Source organism: Triturus cristatus, chromosome 2_2 (assembly GCF_964204655.1).
Source record: "Triturus cristatus chromosome 2_2, aTriCri1.1, whole genome shotgun sequence".
NCBI classification, from domain to species: Eukaryota; Metazoa; Chordata; class Amphibia; order Caudata; family Salamandridae; genus Triturus; species Triturus cristatus.
In genome coordinates, this window is record NC_140582.1 from 992,650,541 (window position 1) to 992,672,192 (window position 21,652).

The window sequence follows — 21,652 nt, forward strand, 5'->3', positions numbered from 1 at the left end:
AGAAAAGAGTTCTCCTCCCTCGTAGTCTCTCACAGGGAATACACACATGTTTTGCGACTACTCTTGCAGTCAGCAAAGCAAGGAACGCATCCTGGCTGCTGAGGGCAGGCTCTCACCATTCACAAAATGGAAGCGATCCATTTCAACCTCCTTCCACTGTGGGCTCGGGCCGTCTCGTGGCACTGGGCCGAGCACAGAGTCATCGGATTCCATGCAAGCTGCTCCTCCAGTTAATCACACAAGGCGCCATTTTTGTGGCATTACACCTTTCTGGTGATGGGTTCCCAATGCAAGAGCAGTAAAAGCTGGGATGCTCCGCCGTCCTTTGCCGGCCTTCTACCCTGCATTCACTCATGGACTGAAGGAGGCTCGGAGCAGGTTCTGCCCCATTCATCGCAATCAGGCCGGCCGCGCAGCCCTCATTGCGCGCAGCACTTTTCTTCTTCAGCTGATTAGGCGCAGGGGATTGGACTGGCCCTCTGCCAGCTCTGAGCTACACAAAAAAATCACTCCTGCACTCCGAAAACACTAGTTTGTAGGACGACGGTTTCCCGTGGACCAAGATTTCCAGTGCCCGCTGTTACCTGGATAAATTGCTTTTTCCAACACAGCACACGTTCGGTCTGCAGCAAAAAGATAAAGACATCCAATCTGAAACACCTACCCAGTGGCTTTTGAAACTCTTCACTAGAGATGAAAGGTAAACTGAAGCTAGTGAAAGAACGCCATCTTTATTTGTTTGGAAGATGTGTCAGTCACAGGAAGGGAAAGAGAAAATAAATGTCCCTGTGTGAAGCGAAGATGGTAGGCGAGCTCTCGTTTTATCACACAAACAGAATGGGCGGTGGATGGGATGTCACTTCAGCTCTTTTAAGCTCGAATTATGCTGCTGAACTCTTATCCTGGACATACTCGGGGCCCTGTCAGCGCAGTCATTAGGACCGCTGGGTCCTTTCATCGTTAGCAGCCTCGTTCAGTGTGGGCGGCCTCGAGTGGTGAATCACAGTGCCAAGCGGTTTGTGCATGGTGAAGACATTTCAGGGAGACTATTGTAAAGTGTACCAGTGCTGAACATTTCTGACTCCCTACTTCACAAAAAAGCATGGTGTTGTTTGCTTTGCTGGCGGACATATTATACATGTGACACAAATCATACAATATTATTGTACACTGTAAATGTTCCTCTAAGAGTCTAACTTCTTCACCATTGAGTGGGCGCATAAGGCGCTGCCGGCAGCCCCACACACTTGATCTCAAATACGGGCCATCATAGCTTGCTTGTTAAACCATCGCGACCGTGAGGCTCGCCCACAACATGTGCGCGCTCGCAGACCCCCCCCCCCCCCCCGCCCCCCAGGAATGAGAACAAACACGTTTTCAATTATCCCGATTATACTCTTAAAGTTCAGAACCTGCTCCATAACTTTGTGTTGATGAAACGAAAACTGAGAGAACATAATATCAAAAGGAGCCTGCTGCTCCCGCCAAATTACGCAGAGTACGATGGCCAGGTGAATTCTTACAAGTCCCCACAAGAAGTGCTGGACTGGCTGTACACCCTGTGCCAAAAGGGCTCTGCAAGTGCTACGGGGGGTGTGGTCCCCACGTGGGGGCAGTGAGAGGCTCTGGCCACAACCGAAAATGCCCCGAAAGGAACAGGAGCGGCTGGGAGTTCCTGCTGGGCTAGAAACGTTATGTGCCTAGATGGCACCCTACTGCCGGAGGTGTCTGGCTCGATGGACGGCGACTCCTTCTCCCAGATCGGACTGGTGCCTGAAACTACGGCACGGATGCTGGACAGTGCTGGCTGGGACCAGGGAGATCCTACGAGCTCCCTGGTGGAACACGAGTATGCCTCGTGATTTGATATGTCTATGAACACGCACCCACCGCCATGGTGCTCCGGAATGGCGAAGTCTGTGTCCGATGAACTGAGGTGGTCTGAGGTAGAAGATAGAGTGTTCTCAGTGACCTACCCATAACGGTATACCACTGTGTACAAGCTTGATAGTTTCTGTTCTATGTTAGTTGAATTATGTGGGTTACTGAGACATACATGGAGACAAGTCTTGATAGTAACTGCTAAACACCATGTGGGGGTGCACTACTCTATCACTTTGCTCCATGGGGGTTAAGTGGTTGGGACTCGGGGTGGTTTGCAGTTTCCTTCTGATGGATGGTTGGGCTGGAAGGTGTTCTGCACATTCTGCCTGACAGTGGGGGAGCAGGGGGTTTGCAAACGTTGTTCATTAGTTTCATTGTTGTGCTTCTTTTTCTTGTTTAGGACTTGCTCCGAATGCCGGTACCTTTAGTTTTGCATTGCTAACACCACTGTGGCCTGGTGGGAGGGTCATAGTCTTTGTTGCAGTTGGTCATGATGCTCATGGGGCACCAATACAAGTTCCTTACGTGGAAGGTTTGTGGTTTAAACAGACCAGAGAAATGCAATAGAGTCCATACCTTCCTTAGGTGCTACAGGATAGCAATTGCGTTCTTACAAGAGACTCATCTATGGGGTGACTGTTTTCCGGCCCTGCAGCGTAAGTCAAGGGCCACATTTATGCTACCTCCTACTCTGGATTCACGAGGGGAACATCATCTGGGTGGCTCCAGTAGTCCCTTTTCAGAAACTGCAGGTATGTGTGGAAATGGAAAGTCAATATGTTATACTCCATGGAACCATAGATGCACATGAGGTTTGTCTGGTAAATGTCTACACTCCCAATGTAGATGACAGTGCCTTTTTTGGGGACGTGCTGTTGAGGGCTCATAAATTCCTCCCTGCTAAGCTGATCATATCAGGGGACTGTAACCTTGTCTTGGACCGCATGATAGACCACTGCCCTCTGCTGCTTGGTACTAAACCTAGACTAATTGATGCCATGAAACTGATGATACAGGGGGTGGGACACATAGACTTCTGGAGGGCTCAAAACCCGGGCACTCTAATATACTCTTGCTACATACCGGTGGAAGATACATACACAAGACTGCATTATTTTCCCACACAGGTGAAGGTGACTGCACAAGTGACAAACATGACTTTTTTGACCAGATACATTTGGGATCACTCACGCCTCTTCCTGTTGTATTTTCTGATTAGGCAAATGCCCCAGATCCTGCTGGGGGGATGAGGGCCGAGTCCCACATGAATCCAATCTATAGGGAAATGATTGCGGACGTATTCATTGATTATTTTGAACACAACTGGGAGAGTACCCAACAGATATTGATGGAATGGGATGCCATGAATCTGGTGCTAAGGGGAGTAGGTATGGCTACTACGGGTATCTGTCAGACCTTCGAACAGGACCTACAAGAAGAATCATTAGCAACACTGGAACGGGTACTGCCATATGATCAGTCTAAGCGCACTGAGTGATGTGAGTTCAAAAAACAGCGTTACGTCTAATGTAAATGGCTAAAAAATCATGTACGTCTCACCTAGAGACACAGACTCCATATGGAAGGGGACAGAGTGGGTTGTTTACTAGCCAGAATGATTAAACAGGAACACTACTCTGACCCCATACTGGCAACTAGGGATCAGTCGAGGATAGTGGTACATGCCCAACTAGCCATAAACGAGATACTGACAGTGCACCTGCATTTCCTGGGTGGTCCCTGGAGATCTAGTGGCCACATATTTGAATATGTTACCATTGACATTTTTAGTGTTCGCTGAAAAATAGGCCCTGGAGGGCCTCATTATCAAACAGGATATACTCCAAGTCATAGATTCCCTTACGACAGCAAAAGCCCCAGGGGGATGGGCTGCCCGCAGAGCTCAACAGAACATTCCCAATGACCATGGCTGACAAATTGTTGCCAGTGTATCTGGAAGTCTTTGCATGGGGCATACTCCTGCCCTCCATGTGAGAAGCCCCTGTCGTCCTAATACCAAAGCCGGGGAAGAATCCATTGGATGCCATCTCCTATCGCCCTCTATCATTACTGAACAAAGACCAAAAAATACTCGGCCAGATTCATGAAAAATGCCTATATTGCTATCTTCAGAAGCTGATCCACCCTGATCAGTTGAGTTTATTCGCCACAGATACCCTTTGATCTGTGCTGATTATCACATATGCTCCACGCGCCTTTTCTAGATCATAATCAGTATGCTCTGGCCGTTTTAAACATGGAAAAAGAATTTGATTCTATCTCCTGGGACTATCTGTGGCTGGTACTTGGTAGAGTGGGGTTGGGCCCAAATTCATAGCATGGATCAAACTACTGTACACTATGCTGCTGGCACAGGCCCGTACTGGGTGCCATTTTTCAGAGGAAATTCATTTACAACAGGGTACCCATTAGGGATGCCCCAGGTTCCCCTTACTATTCGTTCTGGCGATGAAGCTGGCAGCTTGTAGACTGTGACTGGTGCTGCAAGACCGGGGAATACAAGTCGGTCTGATGACACATGTAGTGTCACTGCATGCAATGGTTTACCTATGCCAACCAGATATATCTGCTGATCATGCTAAACGTGATGGGGAATTTGGAGATCTCTTGGCGTTACATGTGAACCACCTACAATCTTTGTTGTTCCCAGTTGGGTAAGAATGTATAGCTTGTGCTGCTTCCTGTGGCGGGCCTACTGTGGAGGACAGATAATATCAGTCCTCCACAATATATGGGTCACATACTCACAAACCTCTACCCATCCATTCAATTTTGGAACACCCTGAAACTCTCCGTGATTGCAAAAATAGCTTTGATAAAAATAGTGGCTGTTTGTATGTATTACCTAAAATCTTTGGGATATTTCTGGAAACTAGACTGTCTCCTTACTGTGGGCTAGGAAATGATGCCAGGTAGGATTGGCAACACTCATATTACAGTTGGACCGGGGGGAGGGGTCATGGAGTTGCCGGATCTCGAAATATACTATTTGGCATCCCAGTTTCGATGAGGAACCAAACTGGAAAACTGTTGGGCACGTATGGTGGTGCTGATTTGGTGTTCCTATTACTCTGTGGTAACAGAACGTCTGGTACCTCATGTGATCAAGCTGGCCAGCCAGCTCTCCGAACGGGCAGTGCAAGGGTTGCTCCATAGAGTGCCTTATGCACTGGACCTCAATGTCTGTAAAATCCGCCCATTGACACAAATAGGCAGTCAATGGCTATGGACTGCTTGCATGGGGGGGTTTGTGTTACTTTAGATGATTATTTATCCAGGGGGCCGATTCATCACATTACACAACGCAATTGAAACTTCTAATTTGTGAAGTGGTCAGTTCCTTCAATATGCCAAGATTACAGCTATTGCTCATGAAATATGACCAGGGTTCCTTGAGGCCCCAGAACCCACTCAGACACTGATCACCTTACTGAAAATGATGGGAGGTCGGAGGCTCTTCACACACACATACCATGGATTCCGAACAGACAGGCCACGACACCCGCAAAAGATTGAAGACAAGTGCACCAGGTGTGTGATTTTCAGCACTCCGTCCATCAATCTCCTTGTGTTTGCTTTGTTCGCCCTAAGTAGGCAGGGTATGCCAGATGTGGGTCCCTTACTCACTTTGCCACTACATTCAAGCTAGCCTGGCTGATTAGGGGTGTTACCCAGAAACCGGTCCCAGGATGCTTGTTTCCTGTTCAGGGAAGACCTGGGGCAGGACTGTTCTTATGAGGCACAGGGTCAAGACTGATTTGCATGTAGCTGGGTCTGAACTGGGGTGGCAAAGTGAGATAAAGAACGATGATGGATTCAACCTAGATCTGTGACTGGGGAGGAGTGTCTGAAATGTTTCAGCGCTCTGTCCATCACTTCCTTGTGTTTATTTGCATGGGGGGCTTTGATCCACGACTTGGCCAGTGATGGCCCAGAGGCCTCCTCTGCTAAGGGTACACGTCCGTGGATGAAACTCCAGCAGCTGTTAGCTCATTCATGAACACAATGACAGGAATGCTTGAGCTCTAGACTGGACTGAATGACCTACTAGAAGAGAGATCTCTAATTCCCAGACATGACACATAGAGATAATGTGATACAGTTAATGGTACTCGATTGGAGCACAGAGGGGGAGGTGGAAAAGGAATAACTTTCTTAAAGATTTTTTTTTTTAAATTCTTTGCTGCATTTTGTTGACTTCAATGGCATGTAGTACCAGTTTCTTAAACCGTAGATGCGCTGTCTGCCAACTTTTCATTGTTTATATTTCTGGACTGGTGGGGTAACTTGAAACCCTATGCTGTGCAAAGAAGTTGTAACTCCAGCAACACTGCATACTGTTGAAACAGCAATAAAATGTATAAAAAAAAGAAGAAAAAAAAGAACCTAGTGCCTGATACCCTCATGGGTGATTAGTCGTGCTCTACAAATCAGAGTTGATTATTGGTTGATAAATGCACCAGGCAAAGATCTAAAAATTACTTAGGGCCGAGTTAGTTATGCACTAATAGGAAAACAGAATGTGATCTTGAAGGTATATGGGGTTTAATTCATTTTCAATGTGACTGATGAATGCTTCTGATCTGATAGGAGACTCTCCTCCCTACTGGAGGGAAGTGGAGAAACTCTAAACTAGTCTGCGGTTGTAACATCAATTTATCAGTGAAACACCCGCTGAACAGGCTGTCCAGAAGTAAAGACAGACCTCAAAGGGCCATATTTAACACATAATCAGTGCAGCAGCCGCAAATGCTGTGCTGCGTGAAAAGAGAGAGGAGAAGAGTGCCATATTTACAGAAATATGGCACTCTCTTGCCCTTTCCCTAGCTTTGGCGCTGAAATCAGCTGCTGTGCGCCACGGACACATCTTTGTGCCATAGTGCAAGGATGTCTCCGTGAGTGTAGCATAGGTTTTGTACTGGAAGGATTGCCTTCCATTACAGAAGAACATGCTTAGACAAACGTATCCATTTTTCTTCTTCAAAGTCGGAAAAGGAAGGAGAAATGAAAGCATTTCTCCTTCCTTGCACCTACTCCAAACGGGCGCAGTTTTCTGATGCTAAACCCTGTCTACTTCATTTAGTATATATGTTTAGCATCAGAAACCTTGGGTGGTTGCACGGGAAATCCCATGAGCCACCCATGGTACGCCCCCTTGTCACTAGGTAACGCAAAGCTTTGCGTTACTTTCACGTTATTTCCAGCGCTAAATATGATTAGTGCTGCATAGTGAATTGAAAAAAAGAGCTTGCAACTATTTGTGTCACTTTTGTCATGCAAACATGGAGTAAACTCTTAGTAAATCTCCCCCTAAAAGTCTCTCATGTACCTACAGTCTTTAGGCAAGCAGGTATCTATAATTGTTTGCTTATTTATACCAGCCATGAAATCACAATTTTTGTGATAACTCCACCAATTCTTTTTGTACACTGATTATCTATTGCTTATTTCAAAGCACTTCAGTCATATTAATTTAGTTATAATCGAACCAATGATAATTTCAGGTCCTATTTGTATTGGTTCATCTCTCTAAATAAAAAAGACCAAGTTCTAATTTCAATTTGGGAATCGGACTGATTAGAGTATCAGAAAAATGTCGATAAAACAAAAAAAAAACACATTGCTAATCAGTCCCGCCTTACTTCGGGACTCCATGAAGGCCACCATTTGTAGTTCCGACCATAGTATTGTTGCGGAAGTGAAAAAACTAGAAAGCAGCACCTCTTGTACATATCGAAAGACATTAAAAGTCTTGAAACTTCTTACATTTTCAGACTGTAGTCAACATACATAAAACCAAAAATCCTAATGCATGAACCTAATCAAATGGCAATGTTTTTTTAATTGATTTGCAAAACGAAAATATGTTTGCTAAGGTAACACAACTACTAGCCTAATAGCCAGTTATTTTACATATAAAATATTGCCCTTTATATCAGCCGAAAATGGGAATATCTGTCCTATAGACCGGGGAATAGTACAGACCATATAGGACTTCTTTAAATCACTATACACTCCTACATCAAAGCACAAGAGAAGAGAAAATCTTGTTGCCATTGGCTCACTCCCAACAGGCAAGCCCTACGGGCCAGATGACTTATATAGTTATATTTAACAATTTTTTGATTTTTTAAAACACTTGACATTTTTTCGTGTATATCTGAAAATTGAAGTAGTGGTAAAACTACTTCTGTTTGCACATCTAGCTTCGCATAACATTATCATGATGCCTTACACACCATGTACAAGGCATATTTACACACAATGTACAAATGTTGTTCTTTCTTCATCCACTGGGGCGACAGGGCTAGCTTCATATTCATAACATTGCTAATCCAAATGCACATTACAAAGATGCTTTCTTTTATATAAATAATATAATAAAAAAATAATGAGCATCCCAAAAGATTAGCAGAGGAGGCATTTCGGCTGACACAGAGGGTCCCTGCATGCTGAGACTTCACCATGCAGCGGTCTGACATCTCTGTGAGGGGGTATCCAGTTCGTGACTAAGATGGGCTCCTACATTCTCTCCCACCAGGTAATGGGGTTGGTTCATCCCTTATGGGGACTCTTGGCTTCACATCGACACAAACTCGAGGTACACGCAGAGCTGGGTTTGCATAGTAGGAGTACACCTGATTACTATCATGTTTATATGCCTGCGCAATTTAAGAACCCTGGTAGAACTATAGCTATTATTCACTCTTTTGGTGCTTGTATTTTATACAAGAATAACGTTGGTTCAATAAATATTTTTAAAACGTCCCACTGTGTATATTTTGTATATTTCCCTGAGCACAAGTAAGCATGAGTGATTTAGCGAGAGGTTCTGATCTGTTACCACGATTCCTGAGGGGTCAGGGTTGTCATGTTCAGTGGTTGCCAGAAACAATTTACTCCCTGGTAGGATTAGGGGGCTAGCTAGTCTGTAGGCCAACGTATCCTGTTGGGGTATCACAAATCAGTTTGGGCATCTAACCCAAAGTTTATGTTGTCTCAACAAACCCACAGATCCTATGGATTAGTGGAACTACACGGCAATATGTTTTTCCAAAACAACCTTCTGGTTGTAATAACAAATGGTACTTTTACAACATGCCCAAATTAGACATGGAATGGCTTTTCCATTAAATTGACTATCAGAGCTATAAATGAAAACTCTTGCTTCACCTTAGAATACAGAACTGTACCCTATGCTATACAAGACCTAGCAAGCAGCACAGAAAAGTACTTTACAGACAGCAAATGTCTAACCCAATATATACAGAGTATACAGGGGTCCACTCAAGAATCGACAAAAGCAGCACATGGGGTTAAGCAAGAAGTTTACAATGGTAAGTATTATTTGAAGTGAGCAAATACATACATTTTAACATGAATCACTCAAACATTATAATTTGGGGATTTAGAACACACAATTCTATAGCAAGCATGTGCCATGTAAATCACAGGCTTAGGGCCTGATTACGATTTTGGCGGTGCGGTTCCGGGTCTGTCCTACTGCCACCTGCTAAAGTCATGGTCAGGCCGCCCGCCAGATTAGAAGTTTCCTCCTGTCTGGCAGCCCTTTTTTGTCGAGCTCCCATGGCGGTGCCTCTAAAAATGGGCACTGCACTGAGAACGCCAAAAACAGTTCCTACATGGCATGAACTGTACAGTCCATGCTGTGCATAAACTGGTTTGCATGCACATGTCGTTAACATCCTCTGGTGTGGTTTAAGTCTTTTTTGGAGGGACGATCTAACTGTGTCTGTTTGCAGCCATTTACCTCAGAGCACGTTATTTTCTCTTATGGTGTGTTGCATTATTCTTCCCTCACGTCATGCCACCCTTTTTAATGCAAATACCTTCCCTTTGTCAGCTTTAGCAAGGGCTTCAGACTTTAACATGGTGACCTACACTGACGATACACAGATTATTGTTTCTATCTTGGATAACCTTATTGACACTAGTAATTGTTTGTCAGCTTTGTCATCATGTAAGAGTAAGATTTTTTTCAAGAGCAACTCGGACAAGATGGAGATCTTGTTGTTGGGACTTCACCCTACTATTTGGATATCTGGCTGATGGCCTAGGGAGCCTGGGCCTACGTCCTATGTGAGGAATCTAGGGATTTTAGTGGAGGCCAGTCTTACTTTTGGTTATCACATCCGTAAGGTTCTCCCTGTTTTATCTGTGTCATCCAAGAATAAGATGGATCTGGCCCAGAACACTTCCAGTTTGGGTTGTGGGGATTCTCTGAATTTGGTCCTCCCGGCTGCAGATTGCTAAAAATGCAGCTGCTTGGAAGAGTTTGAACTTACCTAGCTAAGAGTCTGCATGCCATTATCGTCTGCTCTTCCTCTGACTTCCAATCTCTAAAAAATGTACCTTCAAGTCCTGTGTTTTCTTGAGTGAGTCTTACAGACCTATACGAGAACCAAGATATGGCCTTACAGACCAGCTCGTGCCCTTCACTCCTCTTCTGCAGGTTCTGATGATCATAAAATGCTGAATTCGAGGCTGTTTGTTTTCTTTCAGAGCAGTCACAGTTTGGAACTCTATGCCCGAGTTTCTTAGATCTGCTCCTATCTTTATTTTAGGAAAACTCTGAAAACATGGCCGTTCAAAGTGTAATTAGTTCTTGCTGTTTTGTCCTTCCAGCACCAGGACGCCTTGTCATGGTGCAGCTGTAGCGCTTTAAGAGTGCCACTTATTAATGTATTATTTGAACATTATATACCTATGGTATATGTAGCAATTACCTGTGTCCTGGTCCTATGTAAGACGCTTTGTTACCTCCTGAACCTGCTCAGTGCTATATAAAACTGCCAGAGAAAATGTTATGCAGTGAAGAATAACCCACAGACACGGAGTCTGAGTGTGATGGGGGCCTTTCCAGTTCTTTTGCTTACTTAATTGAAATCACCATGATTCGTTATTCTGAATGCACCATGTTTATCTCATTTCCATGCATAATTGTTTTCAATGTATATCCATTTCATCTGCAGGACCGCGCCTCGTGGATCCCGTATCTCAGCATTGTGGTTATCCTTGCTGTGATAGCGTCCTTCTGTCTTGGTCCAGGTAAGAATTTGCTAATCTTTCGTGGAATTGCTCAGTTTCATGTTTCTGGTTAACTACCAGAATGCGACCTTGAATGGTCTCGTCAGTACCCTGTCATGGAAACAATGTTGTACAGGATGTGATTGGTAATGAGCAGGGGCCATACACGATTGCAAGTATAGAGTATATATATGTAAGGTCATTCAGCCTACATTTACAGAGTTTATGTGTTTAATTGAACATTGAAAACAATTACCCTGAGATCTTATAAACTGAGGGTTAAGGCATGGCAGCAGTAAGCGAGTGAAGACACCAAGAGCTGCTCCTAACTAAACTTAGACAAGTATTTGTTTTTTAATCTCTGTAGTAAATAAATTGGCAACATGGTCAAATGTAACAATACATGTGTTGTAGCTTACTTAATTGGTAAAAAATATGCTGCATTAAGAATAAATATTATAGAGTTAAGGCACCTGCTGCTGCAGAGAGCTTTCTGTGCCCAGCAATGTTCAGGGGTAAATAATAATGGTAAGAAAACTGGTGGTTTATGCACTTGCTTAAGTGGTCTGTGTTTTGTCTACTCACCGTTTTGACTCGTGATAAAGTAGCACAGAGGGTGTATTTGCTATTGCAAACCGTAAAATATAATATCCAGATTACACATTTGAATTTTAGTTTAGTAGATTTCTGGTTTTGAAATAGAGATTCTTTTGGTGCTTCCAGTTTGTAAGTTGCAATTTTTCTAATATAGCACAGTGAGCTATGAATCAGCATCAAGCATCTGTATGCAAACTGCAAGGCAAAGGTTTATGAATGTATTGTTTTCTTTTCCCATTCTTTCGTTATTTCAAGTTTGCTAAAAAGAGTTATTTGGACAATGGTACAGTCTTATTAGCACTGACAACCACTGCTTTACATTTTAAATCCAGATTTGTTTGTGTTTCTCCATAAAAAGCACTCTTAACATATAATGTGTATCAAAATGGATGATGTGTGCCAACTACACCTAGCATTTATTGTACATTGATTTACACAATGCTATGATTCATTGTCTTTGCAAAATGTGTCTGGAATGTAAAACACTCTTACCCTCCTTATTAGGGTGAGAAGCTCTATGAAAAGAATTAAATTAAAAAAGAAAATCAGGAAGTGTTATACTGTCCTATCATTTAATGTGTGGAGACTTCTGCAGTTGTAAATTTGCTACTTGTAAAATGCCTTTGTGAATAGTAAACAATATTGTGCAAGTGTGCTGTTGCGAATCAAGCCCTAAGTGTCAGGATACACATAGGAACCAGCCAGGATGAAACTCCAACAAAAAAAGGACAGATGGCCATTTCAACAAGCCTTGGCATTGGGCCCAGCTTGAAGTGAAAATAAGAGCCCCTCATCCCCTTCAGACTGCTGTTCCAAACTCAAAGTGGACATGCGTGGACAATACTGAATGTGTCTCAGTAGACTGGGGCAAATCCAGTATATTTGACTGGGGCTGGCCCATATCCTGGCTACGGCTCCCTAATAGCTGCAAGATCCTGGATCTGGCTAGATTCACCTCAATTCCAGCAGTTAATGTTAAGGTTAATTTCAGGTGTCACCTTTTCAGTGGAAGAGCAGATAGAACCTGGTTTTTGTCAGAATTTGGTGGAGTATAATGATGTGAATTCATGCATTCCGGGGCCCTAAAGTCATGTTGACAAGATGGAGCTACTTTTGCCAGCCAGCAATATCACTGAATAGTGACTGTAGGCACACCATTCTGAAACAGCCAGGTGTAGGGACCTCTCATCCGTCTCCCAGGGAAAAGATAGCTTTGACTAAAAAATCATGTTTTATTTTCTCCACATTAGTAGAAGAAGAACTTGGCTATTTACTTTAATCAGGGGTGTAGCTTCAGGCGGGTATTTGGGGTGGTGCACCCCCTAATAAATGTATTTTCTGAGAAATAGTTGGGTAAATGTGCTTTTAGTCGGATATGGTGAGGTGTCTGTAGGATTTCACCTTACATCTTTGCAAGCACACACTGACAAAAACACACACACTCTCTCACATCTCTGTTTTGAAAAAATGTTGATTATTTTACAATTTTTTTTTTTTTATCATTTAGTACTCATACCAATCCGCATTCCTCTCCTTTGCCCCTTAAGCCTCTCTTATGCACCCTGCTTGTCATAAAAATGTATTTTAACATTATATGCTAGCGTGACTGTCGAGAAATCTGAAGCTCACACCTCCCTAAACTTACTGACCAAGCTAATCCCTGATTTTATTACGAAAATCTTTTAACTTGGAAGCATGTCACCATTTTAATAGGGTTGCATTAATAGCAGTATTTACAGGGCACAGTTACTGCAGACCAGCTGTCCAGGCATACATTTCCAACCTAAACAAATTTGTTTAACTAATAGAGAAAAGTGAACCCTACGCTGTGATCTTAAGTTCATTCACACATTTCCCACCTTCAAATTCCAATTTAATTATGAATTACGACTATATTTTCTCATTTCTTGACTGAAAAAATATGTCTTGATGGTTACACATTTTATCTTGAGCCAACATTTTTAAAGGGGAATTTTGCATGTGTGATATTACTTTACGGGCCATATGTAGGTAGCATACAAGTTACCACTTCTTAAATACCGCACTTTACCGATTCGGTATTTAAGAAGTGGTAACTCGTATGTAGGTAATCATTTGGTAAATATTACCGAATCGGAGAAATTCGGTAATTACCGAATCGGTATTTACCGATTCGGTAATGAGGCACACCTTCCCATTGATTGAATCAATGGGAAGGTATGCCTCATTACCGAATCGGTAAATACCGATTCGGTAATGGGGGGAGCACATTCAAGGGTGGCAGGGTGTCACATTGACACCCTGTTGCACCCCTGATTCCTGCATGTGTGCACATGTGGCGCACATACATGCCCTAAGGGCATGTATGTCTGCCACATGGCACTGTTAGTCCAGCAAAATATTGCTTTTTGCAATGAATTCGGTATTTAGCACCAACATATATTTGGTGCTAAATACCGAATTATTTTCCCTACACATCACTCATTTGAGTGTCACCTACATCTCATTTCAGGATTCGGTATTTACCGAATCGGTAAAATTATCGATTCGGTAATTTTACCGATACGGTAAATTACCGAATCCTGTAATGTTCCCCCTACATAGCAAAAGCCTAAATACCCGTCGGTAACGGTATATTTACCGAAAATCGTCTGTTACCGACCGGTATTAGGCTTCCTACATATGGCCCTTCAACTCGTAATATGTGAACCAGGGTCAAACAGTGTTTGCACTTGATCCCCGATGTTCTAAGCAACAAAGATACAGGGCCTTGGTGGCTCACATATTATCGAGTTTAACTAAATTAAATTTGATATTCTAGGAACATTTTACCTTTCTGTATCCGGTATTGTAAAAGTGCAACACTGACAGAATGTGCATTTATATGTCAGCCACACTATTATAAAGTATCAGTCATGTATAGATATTGTACAATGTTACGTGATCTCGGGATTTTATTAACCATCAGTTTTCACAATGTATTTGGCATGATTTATGACTAAACTATGTTGTGGGATTTGTGTTGTTCTAATAGTGATTGTATAACTTTTTATTTTGTTAAAATCATAGGATATTGGAGCCAGATACCAGAAACTTTTTTCAGCTTGCAAATGGCCAGATTTGCAGTTTCGGGCCATTTGCGATCTGAAAAAAGCATTTTATGAATGTACAAAGCCATATTTGTGATTTGGTAATCTATTACTGAATCGCAAATTGGGTTTGCGAGTTGCTGTTTAGAAGGAGCATGCCAAGGGCGTCCCTTCTTAATAACGAGCCACAGTGGCATGTATGAATGTTTTGCAACCGAAATGTGGTCACAAAACATCCATACTTTAACCACTCCGTGAAGAAGGTGGTAACCCATACACAAACGGGAAGGGGTTCCCAAGGTACCCCTTCTTCTTTGTTAATGTAGGCACCAACATTTTATAAGAGCAGGCAGTGGTCCCAAGACCACTGCCTGCTCTTAAAAAATGAAAAGGAAACTTTGAATTTTTCTTTTCTAAATGCATCCCGTTTTTTTTTTTAGGAAAAAGGGCTGCATTTCAAAATAAAAAGCTATATTATTTAAAAATCAGTCACAGTTTCAATTACAGAACCATCCCTATCCGATAAAATCAACATGGTTTTGCCAATTGAATGCTATTCTAGCCCGCTTTCTCTGGGGGGGTGGCGCGTCGCGAGTAGCCCTGAGGACCTGCTTCCAGTCTACCTACTCCGATGGAGTGGCCACCCCAGACGTTCAGGCGTACTACATGGTCTCACACCTGCTCGTCCTCAACGACTGGTGGTATGATAATCATAGGGACCCGGCATAGGCTGTGGATCGCTGGTTGCTGGGAGACACCACCCTTCACTTGCCTCTCTATTCAGTGGCACTGCTTTGTGAGCTATCACGCTCTACAGTCACAGTCTTCAAGATTTGGAAGTCAGCGCTCCACTTGATGGGTTGGTGGGGGTAACTCACTAGGGAAACGCTATTGTGGAACAATGGACAATTTCCACAGCTGGCACAGCTGTCCAGCTTTCAGGGCTGGGAGGCCATTGGGATTGACACAGTGGGGGCAGTTGTACATGGATGCACTCTCAAGTCCTTTCTTGATATACAAATGGAATATGATATGCCCCGCACGCAGGTCTACCGCTTTCTCCAGTTCCGGAACGCCTTTACCCCATCTCACCTAACAGAGATCCCTGAATTTAACCCCATTGAGGCCAAAGTTTTTATGGGCAACTTGGGGGACCACAAGATAACTAAATTATATTGTACACTTATTAACAACACCCCTACCACACTACATAAAACTAGAGAGGCATGACAGCAGGACTTAGGCCCCTTAGAGGAGGACGACTGGTTGAGGCTCTTGAATCCCTGCGCAGTGCAGCATTTGTGGTCTGTCTACGCCTTATCCAGTTTAAATACCTACACAGAGCCTACTTTACCATGCACAGACTGTGGCGTGCTGGGCTCATCGCGTCCCCACATTGCTTACGCTGTGGATCTTTAGAGGGTACATTCCTGCACACCGTGTGGTCCTGTCCGACACTGTCAAGGTTCTGGACAGGGGTGTTTACATGCCTGTCTGAGGTTCTGGGGTGGGACATTGCATCCTCACCGAGGTTGGCAATGCTGCATGTAACGGAAGATATAGGAGGCAATAGATATAAGTGCCACCTCCTATTTCTGGGTCTCACTCTGGCAAAGAGAGATATCGCCCGTGTCTGGAAGAATTAATCTCCACCGTTGCTTGGGGTATGGAAGAGGGGTCTAGACTTTTGTATGGGCCTAGAACTCCAGGTCTTTGAAGCGAGGGGATGCCCTCGTAAACACTACAAAATTTGGAAACGATGGGCCGATTACAGGGGACTATATCTAGAGCCTCCTCCCCTCCGTCTGACGCTAAAGAACTACTGCTATGACACTAGTAGACTGCCATTTCCTTAGTGCTCTTATTCTCTACAACTGTGGGTGGCAAAAACATTCGCTATACTCAAGACTGTTTTACTTGTTGAACGGAGGCAATGTGGCGCAGTTGTTTCTTCTTTCTTCTTTTTTGTTCTTACCTTCCTTCAGAATATATTTTACCTGAAATCAATCCTCTAATGCTGTTGAAAATGTTGACTCTCATATATGTCATCTTGATTATGTACCATGGGTTCCCTGCAAGACCTGCGTACTGTATTGGTTGTCAACAATGAAATTATGTTATAAAAAAATAAAAGCAGTCACAGACATGGTGGTCTGCTGTGACCCCCAGGCCACCATCACTGTGCTAGCCGGTCTTAAAGGGTCGCAAATTGTGTCCCGCCTCATGAATATTAATGAGGCAGGTCCCTTGCCACCCATTGGGAAAAGCAAACAGTGTAAAACACACTGTTGTACATCGCTGTTTGCAATTTCCTAACAGTTAATTGCAAAAGTTCTCTATTAGGATATTGAAAAAGAAAGTCTATGTACGTCTGGCCCTTGGTCACCCAGTACATCTATTTGGGGAAATTTGGCTTGTAGATAACAGAGCACTGACTAAAAAACAATCTAGTAGCGCCACAGGTGATGCTACACAATTATCCTGATGTTTATAACAAAATCACAGTGATTTTTCCCAATATGTGCGATTTTCAAAGGTGCGCGTGTGGCTTGTTAACCAATGGCATCCCTCTAAAATTCAAAAGGTTTTTGAAAAGGATTTGTATGTATTCACTAATTGAAATCAATTTCCCCGATTACCTTCTATAATAGTTAGCCTATGGGCCCCTATAAATGGCACCAGTAGGTACAGGCTATCTTGTGTTGTATTGAATGTTGGAGTATATAAATAATGTAAACTTTCAAGCATTTTACAATGTTTAAAGGACTATTAGGAGCACTTATTATCTGCCTATGACATACTGGTTTGCTATACGGTTAACTAATCCCAGTTAGGGATGTGTTGCTTCCAGTGGTCCAGGGAATGGTACTCCACCATAAATGTTGAGGCAGTAGGCAGATGTATTGCCAACTTCAACAATGGTGGGTCTGCCACTTCATCGCAGAAGCGCTAACATTGTTACTTATGGCAAGGTGAAAAATCATGCACAGCTTCACACAGTAGCGTACACCAAGTCTCAAGCAACACACACACCCTTCACAGCAAGGGAGGCATATTTTTATGTGTGCAAAGAAGTGTGGAATGATGCGGAATAGGTGGTTCTACTGCAAACAGCTGATGCAGTGATGTGAGAATGATACGCCTTATTGGGGGAAATGTGGGCAGGAGCTGTGAAAACATGGTTAAACATAGGCCTCAGTGCACATGGGGCCCAATTCACAAAATAATTTATAAGTATGAGAAGTAATACTACAGAAGTACTCTTTTATGTGCCTTTATGTTCCTTTGTAAATCGGCCCTGAAACATTCCAACTTCCTATTAGCAAAAATCCAAAGAGGGCTGTATCCATTCTGTTTTTGCTAATTTTAGATAAAGATACACTGAATAATCTTACTTTAGGTGTTTTGGGACATTGTAAGAATATGTAAAAGAGCTGCAGCAGTACTACGTTATGTACTGCAAAATGCATTTGTGAATAGGCTGTTCAATGAAATGGACTTGGGTCATCCAAGACAATGTTATTTCAGATCTTCCTTTCATATTTTTAAACTGTTTTGGAGAGGATGGGAGGAATTATAAACTATTTATAATTAACAAACAGCATCACAGGCTCAATTTATTTAATAACTGATATCAATACATTGTTTTTAATGGCATAGAATGGAAGACTAGTGCTGTAGTTACCTTCTGTAATTTGCACTTATATCTTAACAGAGCAATAACAATAGCAGAAGAATGCAAATGTCAATTCTGGCTGTAATATGTTGAAATTATACAGCAGAGGTATCATGCTCTCATACATTTGCCTAGGGACTAAGCAGGAAGAGAAATTACTGGAGTGTTGGTCTGCAGGCAAAACAAGATTGCCTAATTGCTTAAATTCCTAATGCCAATCACCAGTGTAGTCAGGAGGTTATATAATCAATCAATCAGGATTTATAAAGTGTGGGTAATCATCCGATAGGGTATTCAGGCGCTTGCAGGCCCTGGAGGCTTATTCAAATAGCCAACTCTTGAGGGTCATTCAGAATTCTGGAAGTGAGGTGATGGTCTGTAGTTGAATGGGAAGGCTGTTCCAGGCCTTTGATGTGATGTGGGAGAAGAAGCGTCCTCAAGACTCTCAAACACACCCTGACAAACCCTTCAATAGTTCTCTCAACAATTAGTAGTGCTCAGTGCATGATGATGTAATGTTCTGTGGAATCAAATGCCTTTTGAAATGGACACACACAGGCTGCACGGGCCATCATTCGTAAAATTAAGCGGGTTGGCACCGCGCCTTAGATAACTGCACCGAGGTCGAACTGTATGTGAACAACTAACAATAGTGCATACAATTATAAACCACCAACTGTTAGCATGCTTATTTTATTCATTAATTCATTTAACTTTAGATGGTACAATAAGAATAATAACAATAACAGCAACAATAACAACAATAAGAAGAAGAAGAATATGGTGGAGGGGGAGGAGGATTATTATTATTAGTTGTAATAGTGGTTCAAGTAACACAATTATGAGTAATAAATGAAATTGGAATGTATATGATACAAAAATCACATTCATTTTTGGAATCTAAAGAGCAGAGAGGAGATATAAGACTTTGCGTCCATGACCCTTGTGAGTTTCATGGAATGACAGTTCTTGAACCATGTTTTGATCCTGGGCTCAGTTTAGGGCAGGGTGAATGCATCCTAGATGCATCCGGAGTCCTAGTTGACAATGTCCTTACGGATTTATAAAAAGGTTAAACAATGCATGCCCCACACAGGCTCACAAATAAAGAAAGGCTTATGTGGCAAGATGTAAAACAAGTATTGCCAAAGCAAGTAGGTCTCGCCATAGTAATACCTTTCCAAACCTGTTACTAGCACTTTCCCGATGCTATCTGCTGTACCTGCAGCTATCACTAAAAAAACCTTAGGCATAACTTGGCCCTTTTTATCTGTAACCGCAACTCACATTTTCCACAACACTTTGCTTTTATTTAAATGAGGGCTATGACTTGGGAGACAATCTATGAACTGCATCATGGATGCTCCCGCCTGTCTCAACAAATCAAATTCTGAATCCACATTGAGATTTCAAACTTTTTCCACTTGTTCCCAAATCCTGACTGATAAGATAGTGTTTCATTTTTATCTGATTTTCTTAAAAAGCATTTAGCATATTTATACCAATGAATAAAAAAACATAACATCTACCAAGCTGTATCTTCATGCAAAATTCTGTGTCATTCCATTCTTTGGATGTTGCTGTAGCTGAAATAAGAAATCCTATGTGAATATGATGGACAAGTACTACTGCAGTGACTCCCCCGTAATCTTCCATTGTACAATCTGGACCAACATTTTAATAAAACAATCTTACGTGAATATACAATTTATGGAATGTCTCACACATTTTTGGTTACATGTGTACCAATCCCAGATCGTTTCACAATGGGTAAACAAATCCAATTTTGTTTCATTAAAAAAAGGATATGCTTTTTTTTAAAGAATGCTGCTTGATGTGATGTATGTATAAAAGTGTAACATAATGGCGAATCGATCTTATGCAGCTTTTATTGAATTGATATAAAATATTAAATATGCGTAATTTGTAATTACACTTTCTTGTTACATTAACGCACTTTCGAGTCATTTGAGTGACTAACCCTCTTGTTCTGGGAGCACCTCTGTGGGAATATTTTAATGGTATTATGTTAACAGATCCCTGAAATGTGTACTTAGATAATAGAGTAAAACTGTATACGTGGTCATCCATATTAATGCTCTAAAATCAGCTGTTCCCATTTTACCTTATGTTTTTAAAAACATGCATAGATACATACCGTATATGTTTCTGAATCTTTTCAACCCACCTACAGTTAGGTTCTTTTATCTGTTAACCTGCACAGCATCATCAGAAATATTTGCCATGGCACCTTCTGTAATCTGCATGAAACATTTCCTTTGCTTATATTGAGAGACTATTGTAAGAAATCGGGTTTTTACTTGAGAAGGTTGAGAGCCCCTCTCAAGTGATAAACACCGTCCTTGTTATGGTGAACCACAAAAGTCACTAGATAAACATGTGCTTCCCCTTTGGAAGCTTGGCACAAAAGCAGTCAAGCTTAACTCAGAGGCACTGTGTAAATTATTATGGAGTACTAACACAGCAATATAGTGAAAACACATCACCCAAAACATCCCAATCCAATTTAGTCAATAGAGCAAATTTTAATAAATTATATCATACCAGAACGAAAATGGGTCCAATAAGTAGAATTTTTAAAGCTTTAAGTAAAAATAGCACCAAGAAGCTAAAAGCAGCAATCGTTATCTGGTTGCGTTGTATTAGGTCAGAGTGAAAAGTTCATACTGAATGCCATAGAGCGGTGGTCAGATACAGTTATCAGGCTCATCCCGGTGGAAAGTTTACCTTCTAGCTTAGTCCAGTTATCATGGGAGAGCACTGATCAATGAGGTTGTCGGTGATTGGGCTGCAGCTGGTTCGAATAAGTGTTGCTGAAGTCTCAGGCCTCAGTCGTAATTTCATGTTTGTGATGTGGTTGTTGCGAAGCGCTGGTCGACAATATGAACTTCGCGTCAGTTGGAAATGCCGGGTGGGTACTGTTGATGCAAAGAGCTCTGGGCTGTGAAGTCAGGGGTCTGTATCCATGAGGGTAATGTTGGTAGTCATGGTGAAGGTTGCAGGCCTCGGTGATAATCACGGTTTTACGAGGAGACCTGGGACAGTTCTTTCCAATGCATTGAGCCCAGAGCCTTTAATTTTCCACCTGGAGTCTAGTTCATTCAGCTTTACGGTTGGAGGAGTACACTCTAACACCAGGCAAGAGTTCAGGACCTGGAAGGGCACCTCTTAAGGGTTAAGCCTCAATCCATTAGACACAAGCGGAAGGGTTCAAGAAAGTCCAGTTGGTACTAGTCGGCAAGGCAGTTGCATTGCACATGGAAGCTTGTTGTGTCCCTGTACCTCAAATAGGAGGCCAGCCAACCGACCCTTGGAGTCCTTCAGGCTTCAGACAGCA

At 42.5% G+C, this 21,652-nt stretch overlaps 1 protein-coding gene across 6 annotated transcripts in view; it reads left to right on the plus strand.

Moving 5' to 3' along the window:
• The window catches only part of SLC2A9 (solute carrier family 2 member 9), a 2,222,556-nt gene that overhangs the window by 1,651,133 nt on the left and 549,771 nt on the right, over nucleotides 1–21,652 (plus strand). For all 6 annotated transcript variants that reach the window (XM_085642418.1, XM_085642420.1, XM_085642419.1 and 3 more), the window contains one exon: nucleotides 10,899–10,974. In XM_085642418.1, coding sequence (XP_085498544.1) covers nucleotides 10,899–10,974 — 76 coding nt within the window. The remainder of the gene's footprint in view (nucleotides 1–10,898; nucleotides 10,975–21,652) is intronic.